A 26433-nucleotide genomic window follows, 5' to 3' on the forward strand; every position below is an offset into this window, starting at 1 on the left:
AATGCCTTGAGTCTGGAATCTTTCAGCAATGCTAAATAACCTCATTAATTTATGATCTGTGACAAATCTATGGATGGGTGCCACTGAAAGAAATAAAACAAAAGTAATTCCTGATTACTTTTAGCAAAGCAAGTATTAAAGAGAGAATCATTATAGTTATATAGTTATATATATATATATCATATATATTTATATGTATCATATAGTTATATAGTTATATATATCATATATTATATTATATATATAAATATATATAAATATATTATATAATATATATTATATTAATATATAATTAATATATTAATATATTATATATTAATATATAATTATATATGTAAATATATATTAATATATTATATATTAATATATAATTAGTATATAAATAATATATATTAATATATATTAATATTATATATTAATATATAATATATAAATATATTATATAATATATATAATATATATATAAATATATTATATAATATATATATAATAACTATATATATTATATAATAATATATATTATATTATATATATATAAATATATATATAAATATATTATATAATAATATATAACATATATATAACATATATAACATATATATAACATATATATTATATTTATATTATAATAATAATATATATATGTTATATATATAACATATATATAACATATATATAACATATATATTATATATATAACATATATATATAACATATATATATTATATTTATATTATATAGTTATATATATAATATATATGTTATATATGTTATATATATGTTATATATATTATATATAATATATATGTTATATATGTTATATATATTATATATATGTTATATAATATATATGTGTTATATATGGCATGACCTAGAGGTTTTTCCTTTTTTTTAAAAAAAAATTTACTATTGAAGTATAATGACATACAATGTTATATTAGTTTCAGGTGTCCAATGTATTGATTCAACAATTCTACACATTACTCAGTGCTCACCATGGTAAGTATAGTCACCATACAATCCTATTACAATTTTATTGACTATACTCCTTATATTGTATTTTCCATCTCTGTGACTTACTTTTTTTATAACTTGAAGTTTCTACCTCTTAATCCCTTTCACCTATTTTGCCCATCCCCCCCCCCACTCTGACAACCACCAGTTTGTTCTCAACATTTAAGAGTGTGGGGTTTTGTTTGTTCATTTGTTTTGTTTATATTCCATATGTAAGTGAAATCATATGGTATTTGTCTCTATGTGACTTCTTTCACTTAGCATAATGCCCTCAAGGTCCATCCATGTTGTTGCAAATACAGAATTATATTTTCTTTAACTACTATTGTGAGACCCTCTTGGATAAGTGAACACTTCCTCCATGATTCCAGACTATGTTAATTTTATAAGAATTCCATAAACTGTACATTTCATACCAAGAATTTAGGTATCCATTTTTGAGTAATAATACCTTTGAGTAAACATGCTTTAATTCAATGCACTGTAATAGTTTCAAGAAAGAAGCATTTGCAAATGTTAATTATATAAATGTCTTCCCTATGAGGAATATTGTTAGGTTATGAGTTTAGCCATAATAAACACACTCATCAATTTTTTTTGACAGCTAAATAAAATTTGTATGAAGCTTACATACAAAAGTAAACAACTGATCCACAGAACACTTAACAAATATTAAACTTTCACAAGAAAATTTTTATCCCTGATGGCTTTATCTTCTGTGTCTATTAAGTTAGAAAATATTTAAAAGTAAAAACTAGTGACTCAGTTTTGTTGGTGAACTCTAACTTGAGAAATCTTAATAGTTGCAAAAATAAATTACTATTTGCAAAACCCTACCAACTTCAATTAACTTTTGGATTGAACTTTCTCCTAGCAAAACAAAAAAGAGCAAGAAAAGCAAGATAAAGCAATTATCAGACCCATGAACAACACAGTAAAGAGCTCCTGTTTTTGTGTCGAGTTTCTACAGTAGGAAAAAAAAACAACTGCATTTCAAAAGAAAAACAATGAGCAGAGCTATGAAACAGGACAGCCCGGCAAGCTTTGCTCTCTGCCACATGCGGTTCAAGACCAGAGCCAAATGCTTGCTTTCAGTTCCCAGGAACTGCCCCTGACTAGTTTACTGTAAATCTCTCATATCAATAGTTTTCAATATTAATTTATTGTAGATCTGGGCAGCCATTTGCTCCTGAAATGAGAAATGGGCCATTACAGATACCGGCTGAGAAGAGCATGCGTGTAAAGAACTACTTAACAGGGAAGAGGAACACAGACTTCACGGAAGCCACAGACTGGTTGTCTTGGGCAGGAAACGACTGCATAAATATTTACTGATATGTTTATGGCTCTGGCGGCAAAGTCACACTTGGTGGCACTTGGAATCTAAACTGATATCAAAGCTAAGTTAAGCTGATGCAAAGTAAAATCCCAAATAAATTATGGGCATTTCACTTGACCATTAACCTCCTAAATTTCAGCCTCTCTTCATTTTTCTGGCTACTCTCCAATGTATCCTTCCTGTTTACCTTTTCTCCCTTCTCCCTCCATTTCAAATGTTAATTAACAAAATTCTCTCCCTTTCTCACCCAGAATAGTTTTTCACACCCTCTGGTTGCTGGTGGCAGTCAAAATCTATTCCCTCATGTCTTTACTACCCCTAAGGGGCTTATCAAGGGTTTTCCCATGAAATGCTGGCACCTATAGTTAGATAATACTTCATCCACGTTGTTATACATCATGGATCCTCATACACATCCTATGTCATGCATTAGCTCAGTGGTTCTCAAACTCTTGCATGCATCAGAGCACAGATGGCTGTGCCCTGCTTCCAGAGTTCCTGGGGCAGCAGGTCTGGGGTGGGGCCGGAGTATTTGTATTTCTAGCAAGTTCCCAGGTGATAGAGACCCCAGAATTGGACCCACAAATGTATGGCCAACTAATCTTTGACAAATTAGGAAAGAGTATCCAATGGAAAGAAGACAATCTCTTTAACAAAATGGTGCTGGGAGAACTGGACAGCAACATGCAGAAGAATGAAACTAGACTTCTTACACCATCCACAAAAATAAACTTAAAATGGATGAAGGACCTGAATGTGAGACAGGAAACCATCAAAACCCTAGAGGAGAAAGCAGGAAAAAACCTCTTTGACCTCAGCCACAGCAATTTCTTACTCCAAAGGCAAGGGAATTAAAAGCAAAAATGAACTATTAGGACCTCATCAAGATAAAAAGCTTTTGCACACACCCTCTGGTTGTGCAGACAATCAACAATCAACAAAACTAAAAGGCAACAATCAACAAAACTAAACTAAAGGCAACAATCAACAAAACTAAAAGGCAACCGACGGAATGGGAAAAGATATTTGCAAATGACATATCAGACAAAGGGCTAGTATCCAAAATCTATAAAGAACTCACCAAACTCCACACCCCAAAAAACAAATAATCCAGTGAAGAAATGGGCAGAAGACATGAATAGACACTTTTCTAAAGAAGACATCCAGATGGCCAACAGGTACATGAAAAGATGCTCCACATCACTCCTCATCAGGGAAATACAAATGAAAACCACACTGAGATACCACCTCCTGCAGGTCAGAGTGGCTAAAATGAACAAATCAGGAGACTATAGATGCTGGCGAGGCTGTGGAGAAACAGGAACCCTCTTGCATTGTTGGTGAGAATGCAAACTGGTGCAGCTGCTCTGGAAGACAGTGGGAGGTTCCTCAAAACATTAAAAATAGGCCTATCCTATGATGGACACAGCAATATCACTGCTAGGAATTTACCCAAGGGATACAGGAGTGCTGATGCCTAGGGGCATTTGTACCCCAATGTTTATAGCAGCACTTTCAACAATAGCCAAATTATTGCCCATCAACTGACGAATGGATAAAGAAGATGTGGTTTACATATACAATGGAATACTACTTGGTAATGAGAAAGAATGATATCTGGCCATTTGCAGCAACATGGATGGAACTGGAGGGTATTAGGCTAAGTGAAATAAGTCAGGCAGAAAAAGACAGATACCATATGTTTTCACTCATATATGGATCCTGAGAAACTCAGCAGAAGACCATGGGGGAAGGGAAGGGGAAAAAAAAGTTACAGAGAGGGAGGGAGGCAAACCATAAGAGACTCAAATACTGAGAACAAACTGAGGGTTGATGGGGGGTGGGGGAGAGGGGAAAGTGGGTGATGGGCATTGAGGAGGGCACCTGTGGGATGAGCACTGGGTGATGTATGGAAACAATTTGACAATAAATTATATTTAATATTAAAAACAGAACAAAATAAAATGCAAAAAAAAAAAAGAATTGTGTTTGAAATTGGAGATGAGTCCGATGTATGAATTCTAGTATATGAATTTTATGGTGTCTATTCAACTTTTGCTTATTTCCTGATTCTCTTCTGTGTTTCAAAGAGCTGTGTTTGGTAGGCAGAATCTTCAAATAATGGCATTACAGTATATGCTAATTAAATATTCTTTATATTTAACATATATAGTACATGTAGTATATGCTCATTAAATATTTTTGATTTGACTAAACATATTCTGATACCTATAGAAGAAAATTATTTATAAGGGAATGATTATGACTGGCTTTTTTTTGTTGTTATATAGCTTTAAGGAATTGCTTAGTTACTAATTTCAATCATTTCAACGACCTTAGTGTGAAAAGATATAGGAACACCCTAGGTCTTTTGAAAAGTTATATGTGGTAATAATTCTTCCAAGTTTTAAAGTTTTTTTTAGTAGTCTCTCATTAAAGATCTCAGTCATTAATACTTAAATTAAAAAGATTTATTTTGGACTAATTCTTAGTGTGATTAAATATGATTTGATATATACACATAAAGGACTATAATTTATAACTGCTTCAAAATAAGTGTTCCTTTCCCACAATCACATTTCTCCCCACATTATGTTTTAACGTGAGGCTGCTTTTCTTAATCACATAGGTTATTATATGTATTACTGTTTCACAAATGCTTTTCTAATGAACTCCTTCTTACTTGTTTTTCTTTTGTTAATTTGAATTTCTTTGTTAATTCGAACAGAGGAGAACATAACATTTTTCTGGACTAACTGAGCAATCTGGATTGGTTATTATTGTGTCTGAAACAACTATAATATGTGCCAGTGGTTTTTCAAATCTATAATTTACATGTCTGGAACTATTAGTAGTCTGATTTCACTTAATGGAATACTTTTAAATAGCCCTTTATTGGGGCTACTTTATTGGGTATTTATTGGGTAGTCCTTTATTGGGTATTTATATATATATTCATTTTCTATCTCTCTTGCTTCATGGTTTTTGCATAATCAAAAAGACCACTGTGGTTGGTGATTTGAGAGAAATATATGTTGCTTATTTTTGGTGGTAATGCAAGAGCCATGGAGACTTTATATTTGATGCAGCATGGTTTTGCTGGGAGCTCCCTCTGGAGTAAAAGGAGTAAAGCACAGTTTGAGACCTGTGTTAACCTGATTGGGGTCACAGGGATAACTGGCTGCCATGGAGGAAAGAGAAGTCCAAAAGTAAGACTAAAAAGGACGGTTTTTAATCTGTCTCAGATAAGGTTGGTAGTGGCCATTGAGATCAGATTAGATTTGCAGGAATAAGTCAGAGAACAGCATTAATGTAGTTGGGATGTCTAAATCATTAGTCATTCATTCAACCAAGAAATATCTATTGAGGATGTAATTTATGCCAAGCTCTGTGCACATGGTCCCTGTCTTAATGCAACTTCTGTCTCAGCAGTAAGGAGTTACTAAATAGGCAAATATATGCATTGAAATAATTGCTACAAAGTCAATTGGCAAGATGCTGAAAGACAGTGAGGGTGGGCCAGGTATGGGAGGTGACAGGAAAATTGGTTAGAGACAGCCTTGCTGAGATGATATTTAAGGTGAGACCTAAAAAACAAAAAGGAGCTAGCAAAGCCAAGGGGTGGAGGGAAGATGTTTTGGGCAGAAGGTGAAGGTGCTTCTCAGGCTAATGTGAGTAAGGCAGGGATGGCCTGAGATGAGGTGGAAGTGCTGGGCAGAGGCCAGGCCATCCAGGGCCTTGTAGGCCAATAAAGGATTTTATTATAATCAATGGGAAGACACCGAGGGGTTTTAGGCAAGAGACTGACATAATCTGGTTAGCTTTCACATCACTGTGATTTTGGAAGCCCTTTGTGTACTTCTCAATTATACCCCTTTCTAGAAGTGACCACCACTCTGACTTCTGAAGCATTCATCCTCTTGGTATATTATGTAGCTTTGCCTGTTCTTGAACTTACAAAAAGGGATCCTCATCACATGTAGAACATGATCCTTGTTGCTGCATAGAGGATGGACTGGAGGTGAGCAAGAGTGGATATGGAAGAGAGAACAGTGGCTGGCCTAAGACAGTGGAATTGGAGACTGAGATCTGTGAAGACAATGCACAGGGATCTGGAAAGAAGAGCCCTGCCCAGGGATAAAAGGACCAGAACCACAAAATTCTCAGCATTTGTCTGTATTGCTTGAGACCCTGGCAACCCAAGTCCCCAGCCTGGGCCCCACACCTTGAAGGGCTCCACTTTGGCCCTTTTGAGGGATTCAATAGTATGTAAGTAGTCAGTGAGGGAGGCTCAAGGCCAATCACAAAACCTTGCCAGTTGGTAAACACTGAAGTCCAAGGGAAAGGGGACATCCTGAGAACTCAGAGAGAATATACCTCAGGTAGCATTTCATGCAAGGGCCATTACCTATCAGAAATCTTATGCTTTGTGTCTTCAATAAAATATAAGAAGAAAGAGCCTCACTGAAACTAGACCAGAAAACCAAATAGATAAGATAGGCCCAGATGAAATATTAAAAAACAAACAAGCAAAGAAACAAAGAATGAGATAACAAAGATCAACTGTCACTTTCTTAAGGTGGGGCTCTCCCCCAATTGCGGGGCATCTGCAATAGCCCCAATTTCCGGTCACTCTTCATTACAGCATCTTCCTTTGTTTTCTTTATGATATATCATCATGAATTTATCTTGCTAATTTATTTGTTTATTTGTCTATGGCTTGTCTTTTCCCAGTAGAATATAAGGTCCATGAGAATATGAATATTTCTTCTTTGCTCACCCCTGAATCCTTGGCACCTAGAATAGTGTCCACCACAAAGTAGCTCAATGAATACACTTGTTCAGTGACTGAATACAATGCCAACAACATGCAAATGGGATTGGCTAACATGGGAAAATTTCAAGGGAATCCAAATTATAATAGCAGAATTGAAATGCTTATTTGAGTTAATAAAAACATATTTTTTTAATACAAGAGTTCAGGATTGACAAATCACTGGAAAAGAATAGACAGGCCATAAGTGGACCAACACTTACACAGTTATTTGTTTTTCAACAAAGGTGCCAAAGTGATCCAAGGAGAAAAAAGAACTTTTGAATAGATGGGACGATGATAAAATGAACTTCAACTGCTACCACATACGAAAATCATTGAGCTAGATCACAGAGCCAAATGTAAACACTAAAACGCTACAGCTTTTAGATGAAAACATAGGGGGATATATTCCTGATTTGTGGGTAGGCAGAGGTTTCTTATATCACAGAAAGCAGTAACCTTAAAACTAAAAGAAATGACAAATAAGACTTCATCAAAACTAAAAACAACTGCTCATCAAAAGACATCATAAAGAAAATGAGTAAGCAAGGTACAGATTTGGAGAAAACATTTACAATACATATATCTTACCAGGATCAGTATCCAGGCTATATGAAGAGAACTCCTACCACTCAATAATAAAAAGGCAAGCAATCCAATTAAAAGAGGGCAGAAATTTGGACAGCTCACAAAAGATATGCAAATAGTAAATAAACACATGCAAAAATATACATTATTAGTCATCAAGGAAATTCAAATTAAAACCACAACGTAATATTTACCAAAATGGCTAATGTTGAAAACAGTGATGGCATCAAGTATCGATGAGACTGTGAAACAACTATAACTTTCATAATTACTTGGTAGGAGAGTACAATGGGACACCACATTGGGAGGAAAACATATTTGGCAATTTCTTATAAAACTAAATACACACTGACCTTTTAAAAAAATGATTATTTATTTATTTTGAGAGAGAGAGAATGTGTGAGCATATGCACGCTTGCAACACATGCATGAACATAAGATGGGCAGACAGACAGGAAGAGACAGAGAATCTCAGGCAGGCTCTGCATTGATGTAGGGTTCGGTCCCACCAACTGTGAGATCATGACCTGAGCCAATATCAAGAGCCGAATGCTTAAGTGACTAGCCACCCAGGCACCCCTGCACACTGACCTTTTGATTTAGTAATTCTAATACTAGGTACTAACCCCAGAGAAATAAAAGCATACGTTTATAAAAATACTTGTACAAAAATGTTCATAGCAGCCTTATTCATATAGCCCCAAACCGGAAATAGCCTACATATTAATCAATGGGAGGATAGGTAAACAAACAAATTGTGGTCTAATCCCACAATGAAACACTAATCATCAATTAAAAGGAACAAACTTATATACCCAATACGGGTAACCATCAAATGGATTGTGTGCGTTGAAAGAAGACTTAAACAAAAGAGTTCATACTGTGTAATTTAATTTATGTGAAATTCTAGAATGGGTAAAACTAATCTATGGTGGAAAAGTCAGACCAATGGTTATCTCTAGGGGTGGTGGTGGGTGACTCTGGGAAGAGGCAGGCAGGAACACTTCCTGCAGTGTCAAGGTGTATTAGTGAAAAATAACAAAATTGTTGTTTTAAAACTATTAAGTTTTGAGGTGGTTTGATGGACATGATTAGGGTACCAAAACAAAAAACTATGTCTAAATAAGTATTAAAAATACAGTTATATTAGTACTGAATATATGAGTAGTACTTTTAAAATAATAACTGCACTGTATAAATTTAACAGTTTGCTCATGATAATGTAATTAAAATCTTATAATGCATAAACAAAACGAGGCAACTGAGGGTTAAGTGCACACAATTCATTTTCCTGCGTAGTAAGGAGTTAAAAGATACTGTCTCATTTTTTTTTAATAATTATAGAAATCTTGACTAAAAAATGCTTTTGTGAAAGAAGCATAATAAATAACTTCCACTTCGTTGGAGTCCAAAATCAAGCAAAATAGACTCCACATAGTAAAACTCAGAAAAAAGCAAAACATAAAAAAGTATAAACTCAGGACGAATAAGGTAACATATGTAAAATCAAATCCTTCATCAAAAACAAAGATTCTCATATTGAATTTAAACATTAAATTCAGATGTATGTAGTTTACAAGAAATATATCGAAAACAAAATAACCCAGAAGTAATAAGAAGTTGTTAAGAGCAGTGAGAAATAGAGACACGTTACATTTAAGGGAACAACAAGAACGATGGCAGGTTTTTCATTAGTAATAGTGAAAGCCAGAAGACAGTGATCTCTTAAAAGGGTTGAAAGAAAAACGAAAATTGTCAACCCAAATGATAAGGTGCTTAGTTCTAAGCATTGGTTACCACTGATTTTTCAATTTCTTCTCATAAAAACATTCTTTATCTTCCATAACAATAATACTTTGATTTAATAACATTAAATATCACCTTTTTAAAAAACATTTAAAAAAGAACAAGTAAAAAAAATATTATCTTATATGGGTCATACTTAGTATAGAAAAATCATAAGAAAACTATTGGACTAATCTTTATCTTCATATAAGCTACCTACATTATCAGTACCATGTTTTTACTAGTCTTTGTAAAATATTTATACTTGAAGATCAACTAACACAACAGCTATTTTATGCAAAATGACCTTTTGTAGAGATTAAAAGGAAGGAACCATCACATCTGTTGGGGGCAGATCGGGAAACATATATGGAAAAGGTAAAATTTGATGTTTGTTAGAAGGTACTTTAAGCAAATGGAGAAAATACCCAGAGTGGGAGTCTTGGGATATTTTTGAGAAACACAAAATAAAAGACTTTTTTCTAGAAGATGGAAGTGAGAGCTGAAGCAAAAAGATTGCTGTCAATAGTGGAAAATTTTGAAAGCTCTAATTTGCAGGCAGTAGGGAGCCACTGACGGTTTCAGAGCACAGATATGATCAGTATTGCATTTTAGGAAAATAAATCTGTATGTTGAGTGTACCATGGGTCAGGAAAGAAGAAACCCGAGCCAGGATCCTCAGCTTGGGTGTGCAGAATTAAACCAGGGAAGAGGAAATAAAGACCTGAACCATGAACACAGAGGCACAGCAAGAACAAAACTGACTGGGACTGGTAAGTGTCTGGATGTGAAAAGCCATGGAGAGAAGTTAAAGATAAACCACGATATATGAAAACATCATATCAGTATTCTGTTAATAACATATATTTGTTTTTTAATGGAGATTGTAATTGCTAGATATGTTAAGTCTAAACTTTTGTAGTCACACAGAAGAACCAAGAATTAGCTGGAATAAAAGTCTGCTACCAAAAGGAGCAAGCGGAAAAGTGGAAGCACACACTATCCACTTAATTGGTCTTTACTGTGCTACATATCCAAAGAAGAAGTTCAAGAAAGTTGGCATGATTGTTCTCTTAAGCCCCTTTTGACAGCCACAATTATTTGATCGTAATTTATAAACTAGCTCAGTAGGAGCCCAGAAGTCTCACAGAGAACAGCTTCCAAAGTGTTGTTTGTTTTTAAAGTTACTTAAAATGTAGTAGTGGCTACAATGGGGAACTAATAACCACATAACCGTTTGAGGGAAGTAGTTCATTTGGGTTTCCTCTTTCTCCTTTCTTCAAAAGTGTTTACATAATGCAACGTATTTTCAGTAAAGAAGAATTTACATATGGGAACAATTCCACTTCTGCTGATGTTTTGAATTTGGTCTTGTAATTGATAACCTATATCCATTGAACCTGCAAATAAACAAGGATTTTCCAAGGGTAGACATTTATCATTTGGACAATCACTGGATCACGTTCTGACAGTAACTTGGTCTGGAAAGCCATTTTGGTATATAACAGCATGTTTACTTTTTAATTATTTGTTTAAAAAATGTTTATTTATTCATTTGAGAGGGAGAGCACAAGTCGGGGAGGGGCAGAGAGAGAGAATCCCATGGGACTTGATCTCACGAACCATGAGATCATGACCTGAGCTGAAATCGAGAGTCAGATGCTTAACTGATTGAGCCACCTAGGTGCCCCAATAACAGCATGTTTAAATGGGACTCTTTCTGTCTGACTTTATAGTTGAGAACAACAGATACTGCATTGTAAAAGGAGGGGCTAGACCATCTAGGCTACCAATACAGGACTTGGAAAGAAGATGTCCCAAGCTAGTTCTGCTACCTTCAAGCTAAGGTGCTTTGTTGCCCATCTCTGCATTGTGTGAGACAAGGGAGATAATTCAGGAGAGAACACAATATTAAAAATTAGAGTTTTTTGAGGGTTCTTTCCAGAAAACCACTTATAGAACTTAATATGTATTTCCCCAGAGTGTGGTGTGGGACCAGTTACTGATTCATGCCTAAAAATTCTAAAGGTTAGTGGGCAGGAAGAGAGGGCTGCTTCGTGCAACCTAATGGTCCAACACATGTGGCTGTCCAGGGGTCAAATGGATCTGTGAAAGATGCACAGGCTTAAAAAGACTCAGATCAGGAAGCAATGAGTGGATGAACAAAATATGGTATATTCTTACAGTGGAATATTATTCAGTCCTAAAAAAAATAAGGAAATTCTGACACAAACTACAACATGAATGACGCTTGAAGACATTATGGTAAGTGAAATAAGTCAGTCACAAAAGGACAAATACTGTCCTTACATGATACTGATTCCACTTACATGAGGTATGTAGAGGAGTCAAGTTCATAGACATAAAGTGGAATAGTGGCTGCCAAGGGCTAGAGAGGGGAATGAGGAGTTAGTGTCTCATGGCACAGAGTTTTAGCTTGGGAAGATGAAATCGTTCCAGAGATAGGTGGTGGTGATGATTGTTCAACATTGTGAATGTTATTTAGTGCCACTGAACTGTACACTTAAAAATGGTAAATTTTATGTTGCGTTTATTTGACCACAATAAATAAAAGAGAAAAACGTGGGCCACCAGAAGCCAGGGCCCGAGAGACAATTATAACCTGTCAGTCAGGAGAGGTAAACCCACATCAGGGACTGACATTGGGAGATTTCTAGGCTCCAGAATTCTCTGAAGAATTTATGAAAGCAACTCACAATTAAAAAAAATGTTGGTGCTTGACACAGAGGGCCTTGAAACCAGGTTAGAGTATGAGTTTGCTCTTTATCCTACTTCCATCTTGCTCTCTACGCCTGTCTTGGGGAGGAGGTAAAGTGAAGAAGAGTAAGGAAGCCCACTATGACCTTCTCCTGATCATAGCTTCTAATCACAGGGAAGGAGAGGAGCTCGGAGGCTATTTAACACCTGAGTGTGTCACAAGAGCCATGTAACGTACCAGAGAGTTCATCCAAGAGTAGGGAAGTTTGATTCCAGAGAGTAGGTCTAAAGAAAGAGGGATGAAAAATAATGGAGTGACATTCTGTTGGCATCCTGAGTCTAGCTGTGTCAATCACCCAGTTAGAGAAAATTTTCCCCTTGGAGCTTAGGAGATTATGCACGGTAGAATCATGTCTTTCACTTCTTTCTTTTTTCCTTATCTTCAGGAAGCCAGGTTGGCTCCTTAAACATCATCAAAAGAAATACCTTGGAAGAGATCCCCCCTAAAATAAGTAAACAGAAAAGATTGGTCCTTATGACCTATAAAGGAGAAAGGGAATACAGAGGTGTGCTATGCAAGTCTGTGGACAGCAAGACTGCCAATAAGGTGACTGCCACCTTTTCCATCACAGCCTAAGCTTTTCCCTTTTGGAAAGCTGACACGGCAGCCCAGAAACATTATTTGTGGCTGTAAGCATTCACTTATTCAATATACTTTTGGTTTTATAGGTAAACCACCGAAAGGAATAAAGAATAGATAGCAGAGAATAGATAGCATGTTCTAGCAGAGGAAAACATACAAAGTCACAATTAACGATAACATAGGATGAAGTCAGGAGCAAGTTAGCATGGGATTAGAAGATTTATAGAAAAGATTACATTTAAGTTGAGCTTTGAATGACAGAACAACTTTGAGGGGAGGCAGCATAATTGGAACAGAGAATAATTGAAGCAGGGAAGGTGTTAGAGATCAGATGGCAGAGAAGCAGGTGGCTGATCTGTAGACTACAGTGTAGGTGAGTTTGTAAGTAGCACAGAATGCTCTGAAAAGAGAAATGAGAGCCGGGGGCAGGAAGATAGTTTGATATGAAATTTCAAAGGGCCCCGAGGGCCAGGAAGTTGGTACTCTGATAGACAGTGGGGGAATAATTTAGGATCCATGAGTGGGTGAGTGATGCAATCTGAAATACGCTTTAGGAAGAACAGACAGGTGGGTATTACGATTGTTCCGTCAAGAGGTAAGGAAGCCCTTAAGTAGGATGGCTGCTACGGCTATTGGAAAGGAGGAAATGGATGGGAGAGGCTTTGGGGAGGTAGAATAAATGGGGCTTGACTTCTGACTACATATGCCCTTTCTACACCCTCTGTCTGACCCTCGTCCCTTTCCTCATCTGGTCATAGAGGGGTATTAGGTGTCCCTTAATACACTGACTTATATTTTCCGGAAAATTTCTCATCGCATCCAGCGAGGCTTCATTTGCAATATCTATGAAAGACACCCCAAAGGACAATTCTTGGTGTGCAAAATGAAGAAGTAATATTCTGATTTCCATTCATGTTGTATTTGCTCTGTATTCTGGAATTTCAGGTGAAGTTTCCCTCTTTTATCATGGGATTCTTGCACTCAGAAAATGTGAATATACATTAGTATACTTCCCGTGAAGCTCTTGGCACTCAGACAGAATGGAAATCAGGAGAAAACAATTAAAGTTATGAAAAATGATAGTAAATTCCCCTCTTTGTTCCATTATTCAGCTTTAAGAGCATCTCAGCTCTCTAAGAGTCTTAGAGTATTAGTTTTACATATTTAGGAAACAGACTTTTAAATAGAATTACGTAACTAAATTATGAGAACTTAAGAAAAGCAATAATCAAAACAATAGTGCTTTATAATTCAATTGTTAAACAAAATCCAGACAATGTATTAGTCACTTCATTTTTTAAAGGCCAAAAAAGTAGAAAGCATATCATATGTTTATATTTTTATTTTTCACCATTTGTGGATTAGGTTAAAATGAGCTGAAGTTGCCAGTATGTGGCAACGGGGAAGAGACCCCATAGCATGGGAGGTCTTCTGGGGAGGCTTTGCCCTTGGGGATGTACAGCTTTTGAAGACCTGCATAGCTATTTTTAACATGGGAAATTCTGTATTTACAGTGCCTGGTCTTTTCTGTAGAAACATATAGGGCAGTGGGAAGCAGAGGCAAGCAGTAGGGGCAAGGAGTAGGGGGCAAGGGCGAGCAGTGGCTCACTGCAGCCCAGCAGCTATAGCTCCAATGCTGCTGGGATGCTCAGTGGTGGAACACAGGGTGTGCCCAGGATCTGGGAAATTGGGGATCTGTCTTCAGCTCAAACTTTAAGCAGCAAACGATCTTCCTCATAAAAGGGGCAAAAAATTACACCTTCTCCCCAGCCCCTCAATCAGAGCAGTTTTATAAGCAATTCTTGGGCAGAGCACTCAGAACTCAGTGCAGATTAAGAGCAGCAAGCGCTCTGGTTAATAGAACAGCCAGCTTTTATTAAGTGCTAACTGTAACTAAACACTCTCTAAATACTTTTCCTGCAACTTTTTTATCACCCTGTTAAAACACCTTTCTTAGGGGCGCCTGGGTGGCTCAGTCGCTAAGCGTCCGACTTCAGCTCAGGTCATGATCTCGCAGTCCATGAGTTCGAGCCCCGCGTCGGGCTCTGTGCTGACCGCTCAGAGCCTGGGGCCTGTTTCGGATTCTGTGTCTCCCTCTCTCTCTGACCCTCCCCTGTTCATGCTCTGTCTCTGTCTCAAAAATAAATAAATGTTAAGAAAAATTAAAAAAATAAATAAATAAAACACCTTTCTTACCAAACCCATCTAACACATGCAACAACTGAGATTGCGAAGTTAAGTAGCTTCCCTAAGATCCACAGCTACTGAACACAGATTCAGTCCTAACTAGACTGATCAGACTAATGTAAAAGACAAGGCTCTAAATCTTTTCCTCGCATTGCCTCTCGCTCAGATAAAGCCAGCAGCTTCCTACAGGGGATACTGATACACAGCAAGATGTGCCTTAGAAGTGCACTTCCTGTGAACCCTGGACACTCGGCAAGTATCCGTAAGACGTAAACTTCCCAGAGAACAGGGGAAATACTTCCAGAGAATGCACCAAGGTAGTATTTTTATTAAAAATGCCTGAGAGAAAGGATTCTTAAAAGACAAGAGAATGCTGTGCTATCTCTCAAGAGTCTCCTGAACACACAGGAAAAAAATGTACTCACATTACCTCTCCAGGCCATGAAATATGTGTGCTCGCTTTCTGGGGAGGGAAAGCCTTCTGGGGTGGTTATTGTCACTGGGGGCTGTGGGATGGATTACTTCCCTTCACTCTTGTTGCCAGCTGAAAAAACACACTGCAAAAAGATTACGGGGATGGTAAAGCTACACTTAGACAAAGATCTTATGCAAGATCAAGCAGAAAACAACCTGAAGAGAGTAAGTAAAAATGAGACAACACGAGTGGAAGAGGAGCCTGCCCAGATCCAAGTGAGGAATCTTCCCTTAGCCACAATGGAAAAAAAGGGGAAGGTCACCCCACGTTCTTGGGGAGAAGGAGGAGATGATATAAGGATAGCACTGTGTGTGGTTCTGTCCCCTCTGGTTAGTGTGTCCTCTCTCTCTCTCTCTCTCTCCCCTCTGTTATTGTTGCTGTTGTTATTATTATCATCATCATCATTACTTTACCTTAAAACATTTGTTGGATCATTTACATTCCTATCAAGTAGCTTAAATCCTTTATTGGAATAGGCTGGTGATAAATACATACTTTTAATAGAAATATGCACCTTAAATTATATTATTCACATGCATCTATAATATTTATAAATACATAAATTTTAAAAATATATAATCATTCAGAAGCTAATGTATACTATAGTATAAGAAGATCTCACTCCTGAGTTTGGGTTTAGTAGTTCTCAACAAATCATTTTTTGTCTTTGTAAAGCCCTGAGATAAGAAATCCTTCCAGATATTCTTGCATATACATTCCTGGATGAGGGAGTGGGGTGGATGCCACCCGATCATTAGAGATGGGAATGTGGTATCTGGTGGGGTAGGGGTTGAGTGGAGCAGGGAGGGAGGAAACCAAGATGGCAACACCAGAATTCTGATCGGGAAAGCACACAGAACACATGTAAGTCCACACATACAAGCAACTTCTGAAAGGGTGGGACTACCATAATACTTGGGCTGGAAATTTGGGAGTGTCAGTAATAATTTTTGTATGTCAGGGCAGAAGGTATCAGAGTGGTCTATGAACCCAAATGAGCAATTCATGGGTGAGGACACTGTGGCTGTATTAGAACTTTCTAGGTCGAGGACTAGCGGTGGTGCCAGTCAGAGAGTGGCCTCTCCTTGGTGAATGGCAATTCCTGCTTCAACCCACTGATTCCACCCCTTCCCAACAGGATGGAGACCCACCAGGAGGTGGGCGAGGAGTGCGTATGTGGGTATATATGAGATGCTCTGTATGTGTGAAGTCCAACACGACGACATGAAGTAGAGTTTGTGTGGGACTAGTGTATAGTGTGTCCTTTTTTACAGATGCAGAAACTAAAGTTTTTAAAGAAACAAAAGCTGAGTGAGGCAACCCTGTGGAGGTCAAAATTTGAAGATGGTGGAGTCATGACAACATTTGCTGTTCCAAATCCCTGTCCTTTGTTCTTTCTCACAGTCTATGGTGATTTCTCAGTAATAAACATATTACTACAAGTAATAATATAGCAATTATTGTCATTACTGTAATTTTGTTGATGGAGTATTAAAATCTTCTCTTATATTATCTCATTTAATTCTCACACTTGAGGTAGGTGACAGAGTCAGGATGTGAAAATACTTCTGCACATAGACCTAATGGTCTGTTAGTGATTCTTATTCGTTGCATATCCACAGTTCATTTACTTATTAATTCATCCTGGATGTATTATTTTTATTCCTTGTTGTAAAGATATTACATATAAACAAAGCAGGACTCCGAGGGAGAGCCAAAAAAAAAAAAATCCTTTTCGTTGGGCAGGGGAATCTCTTTCTTCCATCCTTTCCTTCCTCTTTCTGTCTCTTCCTCCCTTCCTCCATCGATCCCCAAACCATTAAATAAAAGCATTCTCTGTGCTAAGTGCCCTGCTAGGCACTAGGGAATAAGATTATAAAAAAGATAAAATCCCTGTGCTTCCACGGTTCATGGCCTAATTAAGGGTAGAAAAGTATATCGGTAAATAACTAATTTTAGGTCTTTTAAATCTTAAATCAGAGTACTTCAGGTACCACTGTGTTGCTTACTTATCCTCTCCCTCGGTTTTATCTTTCTACCAATATCTCACTTGTTACACAGAATACTTTGAAGACTGTACATGTATTATATTATCATGTTCTATATAATGTCACATATCATTGATATTTTATCTTCCCTAGTTAAGAAGTATTTCACATATAGAAAAAAAAAATCTTTGATAATGGCTATAGACCAGAAGTTGGGACAATAGGTCTTGGGTCAAAACAAGGAGATTCAGGGGAGGGCACTATAGTCTTAGAACCTAGTCTGAGAGGAGACGCAGGTCAGGCCTGGGAAACAGGTCAGAGCTCTTGGTGGGATGTATACATGTGTAGTGGGGGAGCTAGATAATGCCCGGAGCAGCCTGTCCCCACCTGGGTCACATGTCTTTGTAGTGAAGTTTTCTTCTGTGGTATGAGAAGTTGTGCATTTCCAGACTATCTATACATATTCAAAATAAGTTCATAATGCATTTAACATCCTGACAATTTATTTTTTGGATCATCCCTTTTAATAAACCTAACACATAAAATCTGTATCTAACTGTACAACGTATATGGATGGCCTTCAAGGAATCTGTGCACTCCCTAAAATTGCATGCAAAATTGTGAGCATATGAGCATTGTTAAGAGTGGGTCTGGCTTTCATCAGAGCCAAACCCATGACTCTAGAATAATTAAAGCCCAATGAATAGGTAATTAAAAATTGAGAAATTAAGGCCCATAATAAGGGCTTTTTTTCCTCTCATAAAATTAGGGCTTTTTAGCATGTGATTCGGACATAAATACTGACTTACATCAAGAGCCACAGACTGTTTGGCCCAGGACTTCTTCACTTGATCGTACATAATTGTGTTGTTGATGCCAAGGCCACAGAAGATGACAAAAGCCTAGGAAAGAGAAAGCCCACTAATTAAAAACTGCAATAACTCACTGGCATAATCTAATATGAAACCAGGCACTCATCAGAAATGGGTCTGAAAATATAATTTTATTGTACACAGAGGTAGGCCTTGGGGAAATATGCACATTAAAATTCTTAATTACTATTGTCATGTAACAGCTTTATAGCTCACATTGCACATGAGAAAAAATTGTTAATTTCATGTCATTGTGGAAAAAATGACTTTGTAAATTTAAAAACATACTTACAGTCTTACCAAATGTGTTCTTAATTCATTTAGATCGTGGACTGATTTTAGTAATTCCATTCCATTTAACTAAAGCAACCTCTTTTTAGTGGCTAGGGTATAAAATATTTTGATGAGGAAACCAAGTGACAATACCCATGAGGTAAACGTGAAAAGGAAGGAAGGCAGATTTAGAACCAGTTAGTAAAGAAGCTGTGAGATGTTCTTGGCTAGAGAAAAATAATCGTGGGGGTTTCATGTTGGTTATTTGTTGGTGCAAAGTTTATAAGGAAGACTCTTCCAGGCCAACCTTTCCAGGTAGAGGGCAGATGGGAATAAACGGAAGCTTGAAAACCCAAGGAAGGTGATGGCCATACAGCCGGCAGAGCTGGCTCAAGGTCTCACGACTATACATAAACGCTTGACAAATTTTGGCAAGCTGCTACCAGGAGACTATAGGTGACTCAGCTATAACCTTTGGTTCACAAATTTATTTTCTTACCTCAAAAAGTCGTTGATCTGCGTCATCAAAAGCTTTCCCATCAAGTCTATTTAACACCTGAGCCACTCCTGTGGGAAGAGTTTGGTTTATGTGGTCAGTTTCAGCACTGCTCACTGTGTTACCACAATATAATAAGCCCCGGCTGACTCCATACCTCCCCTAGGTAACTTCAGACACTCAGTTTAATCTCTGGTCTCCCTAGTGCCTGCTGTCTTTAGGAGAGGGGATCTGAGGTATACAGCAATGCAGTCGATCTTCAAGGTTGTGATATCCAAACTGGCTCACAGTGAAGCCTAAAGCTCTACTAGGCATCAGTCTGAATCCTTGAAAATGTTTTCCAAGATGACTGTGCACAATCACTCTGATCTATCGGACACATATATACACATGGACATACACATACATGCAATTAGATACATAATTGAGCTTAACTGTGTAAATACACAAGTGTGTGCATGTATATATATAATTTTTTTTTATTTTTTCAATCCCCTGGAACACAGTGCTTGAGTGAGGTAGGGTGGCATAGTGATTAAGAACATGGGCTCTGGTGTCACACTGTCTCAGCTCACATTTCAACTCCACCACAGCTGTTACCTTAAGCAAGTTACCTAACTTTTTTAGCACTAAAATTCCTCATCTGTAAAGTGGGAATTAAAACGTTAACTACCTCAGGGGGGTAGGAAGATTAAATGAGATAATGTCTGGGGGCGCCTGGGTGGGCTCAGTCAATGAAGCATCTGACTTCAGCTCAGGTCATGATCTCACGGTTCGTGGGTTCAGGCCCCGCATCAGGTTCCCTGCTGACAGCGTGGAACCCGCTTGGGATTCTCTCCCTCTCTCTCTGCCACTCCTGACTCGTGCTTTCTCTCTCTCTTAAAATAAATAAATAAACTTTAAAGAAAAAAATAAATGAGATAACGTTGGAATGTTTTAAAGTGAACATTAAAGAAGTTGGGAATTAGGACACCGTCAATCTTCAAAGCAAGGTTAGTTCTGCTTCTGCTACCGATGAGGTACATACAGTTCTAACAAACTTAATTTACGTACACTTCCTCTTTCCAAAGTTCATTTCCACCACTGTGCCAGATGTCTCAAAACATACAGCTCTAACCAGAAAAACTGAACAATCTTGAAAAACATTCTCCTGTGTCCCCATTTAGTACAAACAAAAAAATAGCTATAATTCTAAAGCATGGTTGTGTTTTTTAAAATACCTAACTTCTCACTAGGGAGGTAAGTCATCATATGCTAGAAGACATATGTAATGAAACACAAATCTTTTAGCATGTAGTAGGCAAACTGCAGTCTTAGTTTTGAAAGCATAACAGATGTTTACTGTTACAAATGAAAGCTATGGGGCACCTGGGTGGCTTAGTGGTTAAGCGTCTGACTCTCGATTTTGGCTCAGATCATGATCTCTCCTGGTTCGTGAGTTCGAGCCCTGAGTTGGGCTCTGTGCTGTCAGCTCAGAGCCTGCCTGGGATTCTCTCTCCCACTCTTTCTGTCCCTTCCCCACTTGCCACCCCTCCTCAAAATAAATAAAAAATAAAAATAAAAGTTAAAAAGAAAGGAATGAAAAGCTAGGATTAGATTTGAGATTGCCATTGGACACTAATCTTAGAATATTCTGTGTTCATTAATATATCAATATTTTTCTATAAATTAAGCAAATGTATGAAAAAATTCTGTTATGGCTCAAGTCTTGACAATATTGACAGAATACTAAGTTCTTGATAAGCAGCAGTGTCTTTCAGTTTAACAGTCAATGTCAGGGGAAAGCGAAGAGAGGCAAATAGATGCACTGGTACCTAGTCCCCTAGGAAAAAAAAATCATGTTTTAATTGTGTTTCAATAATTTTAACTAATTCCTTCACTCTTTATGACTTCTCTAACCACTGACTTCTTCCTTAGGTTTGATACTTTCCTGACTGAGGTTTTGAGGGGAGGGAAAGAAGAACAGGAGGTAGAGAAAACTTAGAAGCTCCTTTGGACCACAGTTCCATATTCCGGGTCAAGTACAGCCTATTTTAGAATCATCCAAACAGAAAGATGCATGCTCAGTATATGTCTAATAATACATGTTTTGGGGGTGCCTGGATGGCCCTGTCAGTTGAACATTTGACTTCGGCTCAGGTCATGATCTCGCCATAGATGAGTTCGAGCCCCGGGTCAGGCTCTGTGCTGACAGCTCAGATTCTGGAGCCTGCTTTAGATTCTGTGTCTTCCTCTCTCTCTGACCCTCCCCTGCTTGCATTCTGTCTCTCTCTCAAAAATAAATAAACATTGGGGCGCCTGGGTGGCGCAGTCGGTTAAGCGTCCGACTTCAGCCAGGTCACGATCTCGCGGTCCGGGAGTTCGAGCCCCGCGTCAGGCTCTGGGCTGATGGCTCAGAGCCTGGAGCCTGTTTCCGATTCTGTGTCTCCCTCTCTCTCTGCCCCTCCCCCGTTCATGCTCTGTGTCTCTCTGTCCCCAAAATAAATAAACGTTGAAAAAAAAATTAAAAAAAAATAATAAAAAATAAATAAATAAACATTAAAAAATTAAAAAAAAATACATGTTCTTTTTCCTTTGCACGTACTCTGTATGTAAAAGCATAGATGTAAACATAAAGATGTAATGGAAAGTCTGTATAGCAGTTAGGAGCCCTGACTTTTAATCTCTACCCTGCTACCGACTCCCTCTGTGATTTTATTCTGGCCTTTGCATGATACCCCCACCTCAATTTCTACAAGGTAAGATAAGAAAGTCCTATTAGTTGATTTCTGAGATCTCCTCCAACTTCAAAATGATTGGTCCTTGGTTAAAAGAATAAATATTTGTTCACTGTTCGGATTAATGTTGATTCACCAGGAGTCTGCACTTATGAGATTATACAAAAGAATGAAACATAGGCTGACGAGTCCTGGACATAAAAGAAGGGAGCAGGTATCAATTCTTGGTCTTTTCAGTGAGATCAAGTGTAAAAGGGGCGAGCAGGTAAAAAAGATAAGGTGTATTTTAATGTAAATTTGTCTTTATAAAAGAAGTTTGAACTACTTAGGTAATGTCTTACCAATTATTTGATGGTTGCTATTCCAAATAGGGACACAGAGAACAGATCTTATGTGAAAACCAGATATCTGGTCAGCCTAGGATATAAGAAAATAGTTAATTAAAATTAAGCAACATTTACCCATTTCTGACTTACAGCTTCCCACTCTTCATAATAGACATTTTAAGATCACTTTTAAAAAGATACATTATAATCTATTTTTTAATGCATACACTCACCTGTCTCTTTTAATTAAAAACATCACTATGAACATCCTAAGGGGATCAAGTCCCTACCAAATATGAATCAACCAAATGACCCCATGTCAACACCACCTCCCCCAATCCCTGCAGCCACAGAGAACTGGGTGTAAAACTCTTGATCATGATCATACTACCAGACAAAAATTCTGGCAACTGTTTCTGCCCTGAGTATAAAGCATTTTAATTAAACCAGTGGTCAATGGGCACATCTGTTAGTAAAAGTGTTTTGAGCCTATAATGCTGCCATATGTATAATTAGTTTTAATACTCTATATTTTTAACATCATTAATTTACTATGTATAAAATAATATACAAAAAGTTGAAGTTGCAAAAATATACAATAAATGTAGAGGTTCAGAGATCTTCTTTCTTCTAGAAGGCTGTCAGATGACATATTAAAATATGAAGGTATAGTAACCAGGATCAACAAACATCATTCAGTAAAAGCTCCATGTAATATTAAAACTGATGGTCCACATCTGAACTGTTAGATAAGAGATACTAAAGACTGACAGGGCATTGGTGAGTTCATATGACCTTGAGTTCTAGTGAGAAAGGTCATCCTGCCATCCCAGTACTATAGGAAAAACAATAAGATATCAAGGTTTTAGATCATGGTTACTGGGGTAAAAAGGTACTGTAATATTTTAAAATATTCATTGTAGCACTTACGAGCTACACATTTAAAACATTTGAAATTGGAAGTTAATTTACACACCTAAATTTTATGTTTGGATTGTTTTGGTTTTCCTCTGAGAAAATAATTTTCCAGATGTCTTCTATTCTTGATACCAATATGTAAGTTTCTTTTTTTAAAGTACTTTTTTGTTTTGTTTTGTTTTGTTCAGGAAATCTTCCTCTGCTCCTGGACCATGAAGATATTCTCCTATTCTTTTCCTAGAATCTTTATAGTTTTAACTTTCACATTTAGATCTGCAATCAAACTGGAAATGATTCTCGAGAATAGTGTGAGCTAAGAGTCAAGATTCTTCCAGTATCTATTTATCTACCACCTCCTATGCACCAGACACATTGCTGGTGTGGATATAAAAACGAAGTTGAGGATATAAAAATGAAGTTAAACAGTTGCTTGAGGAGCTCACAATGTAGAGTGAAGATAGAAATAGTTAAGATAAAATAAGTGTCCAAGTAACGAATGTTTGGAACACTATAGAAAAACCAGCAACTGACTCTGTTTAGAGAAATCAAGAGCAGCTTTAGATCCTTACAGGTGAGTCTTCAGTGACAGGGATGACAGTGACGATGATGAGCTAACATTTGCTGGGTGTTTGCTTCATGTCCTGCACCCTATTCGGCACCTCCTCATGCATTATCTCATTTACTTATTAAAACAACCTTACAGGTAGGTACTGTTAACATCCTCCCTTTCAGATAAGACTCTGATATCTGCCTTGAAACTGGAGAGACTGGTTCAAAGGAAATTAAACAATAACAAACATATCCATCAAAGTTACCCTCCAAAAGAAACAAAGTGGTTTTCCTCCTCTCCCTGAGGCTAAAAGTCTGAATTACAGCGATGCTAGTGAGCAGGAGGAGATTGAAGTCAATTTTCCAGGTCTAGGAGGTATAAGCTACAGACTTGGACTGGCCAGAGCAGCACTGGAATGTGTGGGTTTGTTTTGCTAACGGACACACAACTGTCAGGTGTCCTGAACCGGTGCTGAGAAGGAGGCACGATTGCTCTGCCAGCTCTGGGACCACCATGGCCCCACTCTAACCCTTCCTAGGAGATCTGAAGCAGCTGAGGAGAGAGGTCATGGTGCAAGAAGACAAGGAACATGCAGTGAGTGAAAGAAACCAGGACAGAGACGGCTTGAGAGGCTGGTGGGGAGAAAAACAAACCCTAGGCTGTTTGCCAGTGAAATAAGCAAGAATTCTGTTTACCAAAAATTATTGTAGTTCCCCAAAAGAAGTTTTTATTCTGGGGAGCTGAGAGTATGTGTTCTCCCATCCCTCCTGAGGATAGCATGGAAGTCTCTGGTTTGAGTAAGAGTGGCTGGAGTCCCTTGATGTGGGGAATACAGGAAGTTTGAGTGAGATGATCCTGAGTTCAAGTTATAATTGAGATGGCAGGGGAGAGGGCGGTTAGGGACTCATCCTGATGTCATCAGCCTCTGGTTCTAATTGATTGAGTAAAATCACCAGGGAAGAACTTGTTCAAGGAAGACACAAAAGGGCTGAAAACTGGGACATGATATTTTGGGCAGAAAGATGAACATAGGGTCAGTGACAGGGAGGAAAAAGAACTCCAAAGCTCATACTCTTAACCTCCATGCTTTGTAGCATTTCTAACGTGTGAATACATTGCTACAACTTTTCTGGAAATAGATTTACTGATGTGTATCCAGAGTCCAAAATGTATAAATACCCTTGACCAATTCCTAGGTCTAGAAATTTATTCTATGGCAATTATCATAGCTATACACAAAAGTTTACATATAAACGTGTAAATCATACCATTACCAATGATAGTGATATATTAGAAATAACCTGAATACTCAACTAGAGGGAGTAGGTTGAGTAAACCATAGCACATCTACACAGTGGAATATTATCCATCTAATTTAAATCATGCTATAGAAGAATATTTGTTAATGTGGAAAATTTTTAACATATTAAGTGACAAGAGTGTGGGTGTCTATGGGTGTACAAACACTTACTATATACATTGGAAAATCCTGGAAAAATTATAACCAAAGTAGTCCTCTCTGAATTGTTTGCCTATGGGAGTTTTTGTTTCTTTACTTTAAAAATAATCTTTACTTTTTAGAACAGTTTCAAGTTCACAGCAAAATGAATGCAAGTACAGAGAGTTCCCATACATCTCTTGCCCCCACACATGCACCTCAACATCTCTCAGGACCAACATCACTCACCAGAGTAGTACTTTTGTTCCTACTGATGAAACCACACTGATACATCATTATCATCCCAAGTCCACAGTTTACATTAGGTTCACTCGTGATGCTGTACATTCTATGGGTTTTGACAACGGGGTCATGACATGTATCCACCATTAGAGTATCATACAGAGTAGTTTCAGTGCCTCTCAAATCCTTTGTGCTCCACCTGTTCATTCCTCCATCCATGTTCAGATCTGGCAACTACTGATCTTCCCCCCGCCCCAGCTTTACTGAGGTAGAACTGACAAATTTATAACATGCTTAATGTGTACATCATGATGATTTGATATATGTATACACTGTGAAAGTTTTTTTTTTAATTTTTTAAGTTTATTTATTTATTTTGAGAGAGACAGAGTCAGCACGAGTGGGGGAGGGGCTGTGGAGAGGGAGAGAGAGAATCCCAAGCAGGCTCTGTGCTGCCAGCACAGAGCCCGATGTGGGGCTGAAACCTACAAAGTTGCGAGATCATGACCTGAACTGAAACCAAGAGTCGGACACTTAATTGACTGAGCCACCCAGGCGCCCCTGTCTTTGGGAGTTTTTAAATTACTATTTGCGGGTGCCTGGGTGGCTCAGTCAGTTAAGCGTCTGACTTCAGCTCAGGTCATGGTCTCACGGTTCGTGGGTTCGAGCCCCACAACGGGTTCTGTGCTGACAGCTCAGAGCCTGCAGCCTCCTTCAGATTCTGTCTCCCTCTCTCTCTGCCCCTCTCCTGCTTGTGCTCTGTTTCTCTGTCTCCCAAATAAATAAACATTAAAAACATTAAATAAATAAATAAATAAATAAATAAATAAATAAATAAATAAATTACTACTTGTGTTTTCTAAGTTTTGGATAATGAATTACTTTCCCATAAGGGAACAAGTTATTTTCTAAATAGAACTAGAGTGGAACAATAGTGTCAAATTTTGCAGAATAGTCAAACAGGATAAGCACCGAAAATGGGTTCTTGGATTTAGTAGCACAGAAGGATAACTGAAGGCAAATATAGTCAGGGCAAGAAGGGATGGG

At 37.6% G+C, this 26433-nt stretch overlaps 1 protein-coding gene across 6 annotated transcripts in view; it reads right to left on the minus strand.

Annotated features, from left to right (window-relative positions):
• Nucleotides 1-26433, minus strand: part of PDE11A (phosphodiesterase 11A) — a 404325-nt gene that overhangs the window by 142862 nt on the left and 235030 nt on the right. For all 6 annotated transcript variants that reach the window (XM_045033997.1, XM_045033994.1, XM_003990898.6 and 3 more), the window contains exons 7-9: nucleotides 22253-22328; nucleotides 19198-19265; nucleotides 18363-18455 (exon numbers count right to left, since the gene is read on the minus strand). In XM_045033997.1, coding sequence (XP_044889932.1) covers nucleotides 18363-18455; nucleotides 19198-19265; nucleotides 22253-22328 — 237 coding nt within the window. The remainder of the gene's footprint in view (nucleotides 1-18362; nucleotides 18456-19197; nucleotides 19266-22252; nucleotides 22329-26433) is intronic.

The sequence above is a fragment of the Felis catus genome, chromosome C1, assembly GCF_018350175.1.
Source record: "Felis catus isolate Fca126 chromosome C1, F.catus_Fca126_mat1.0, whole genome shotgun sequence".
Classification (NCBI taxonomy): Eukaryota; Metazoa; Chordata; class Mammalia; order Carnivora; family Felidae; genus Felis; species Felis catus.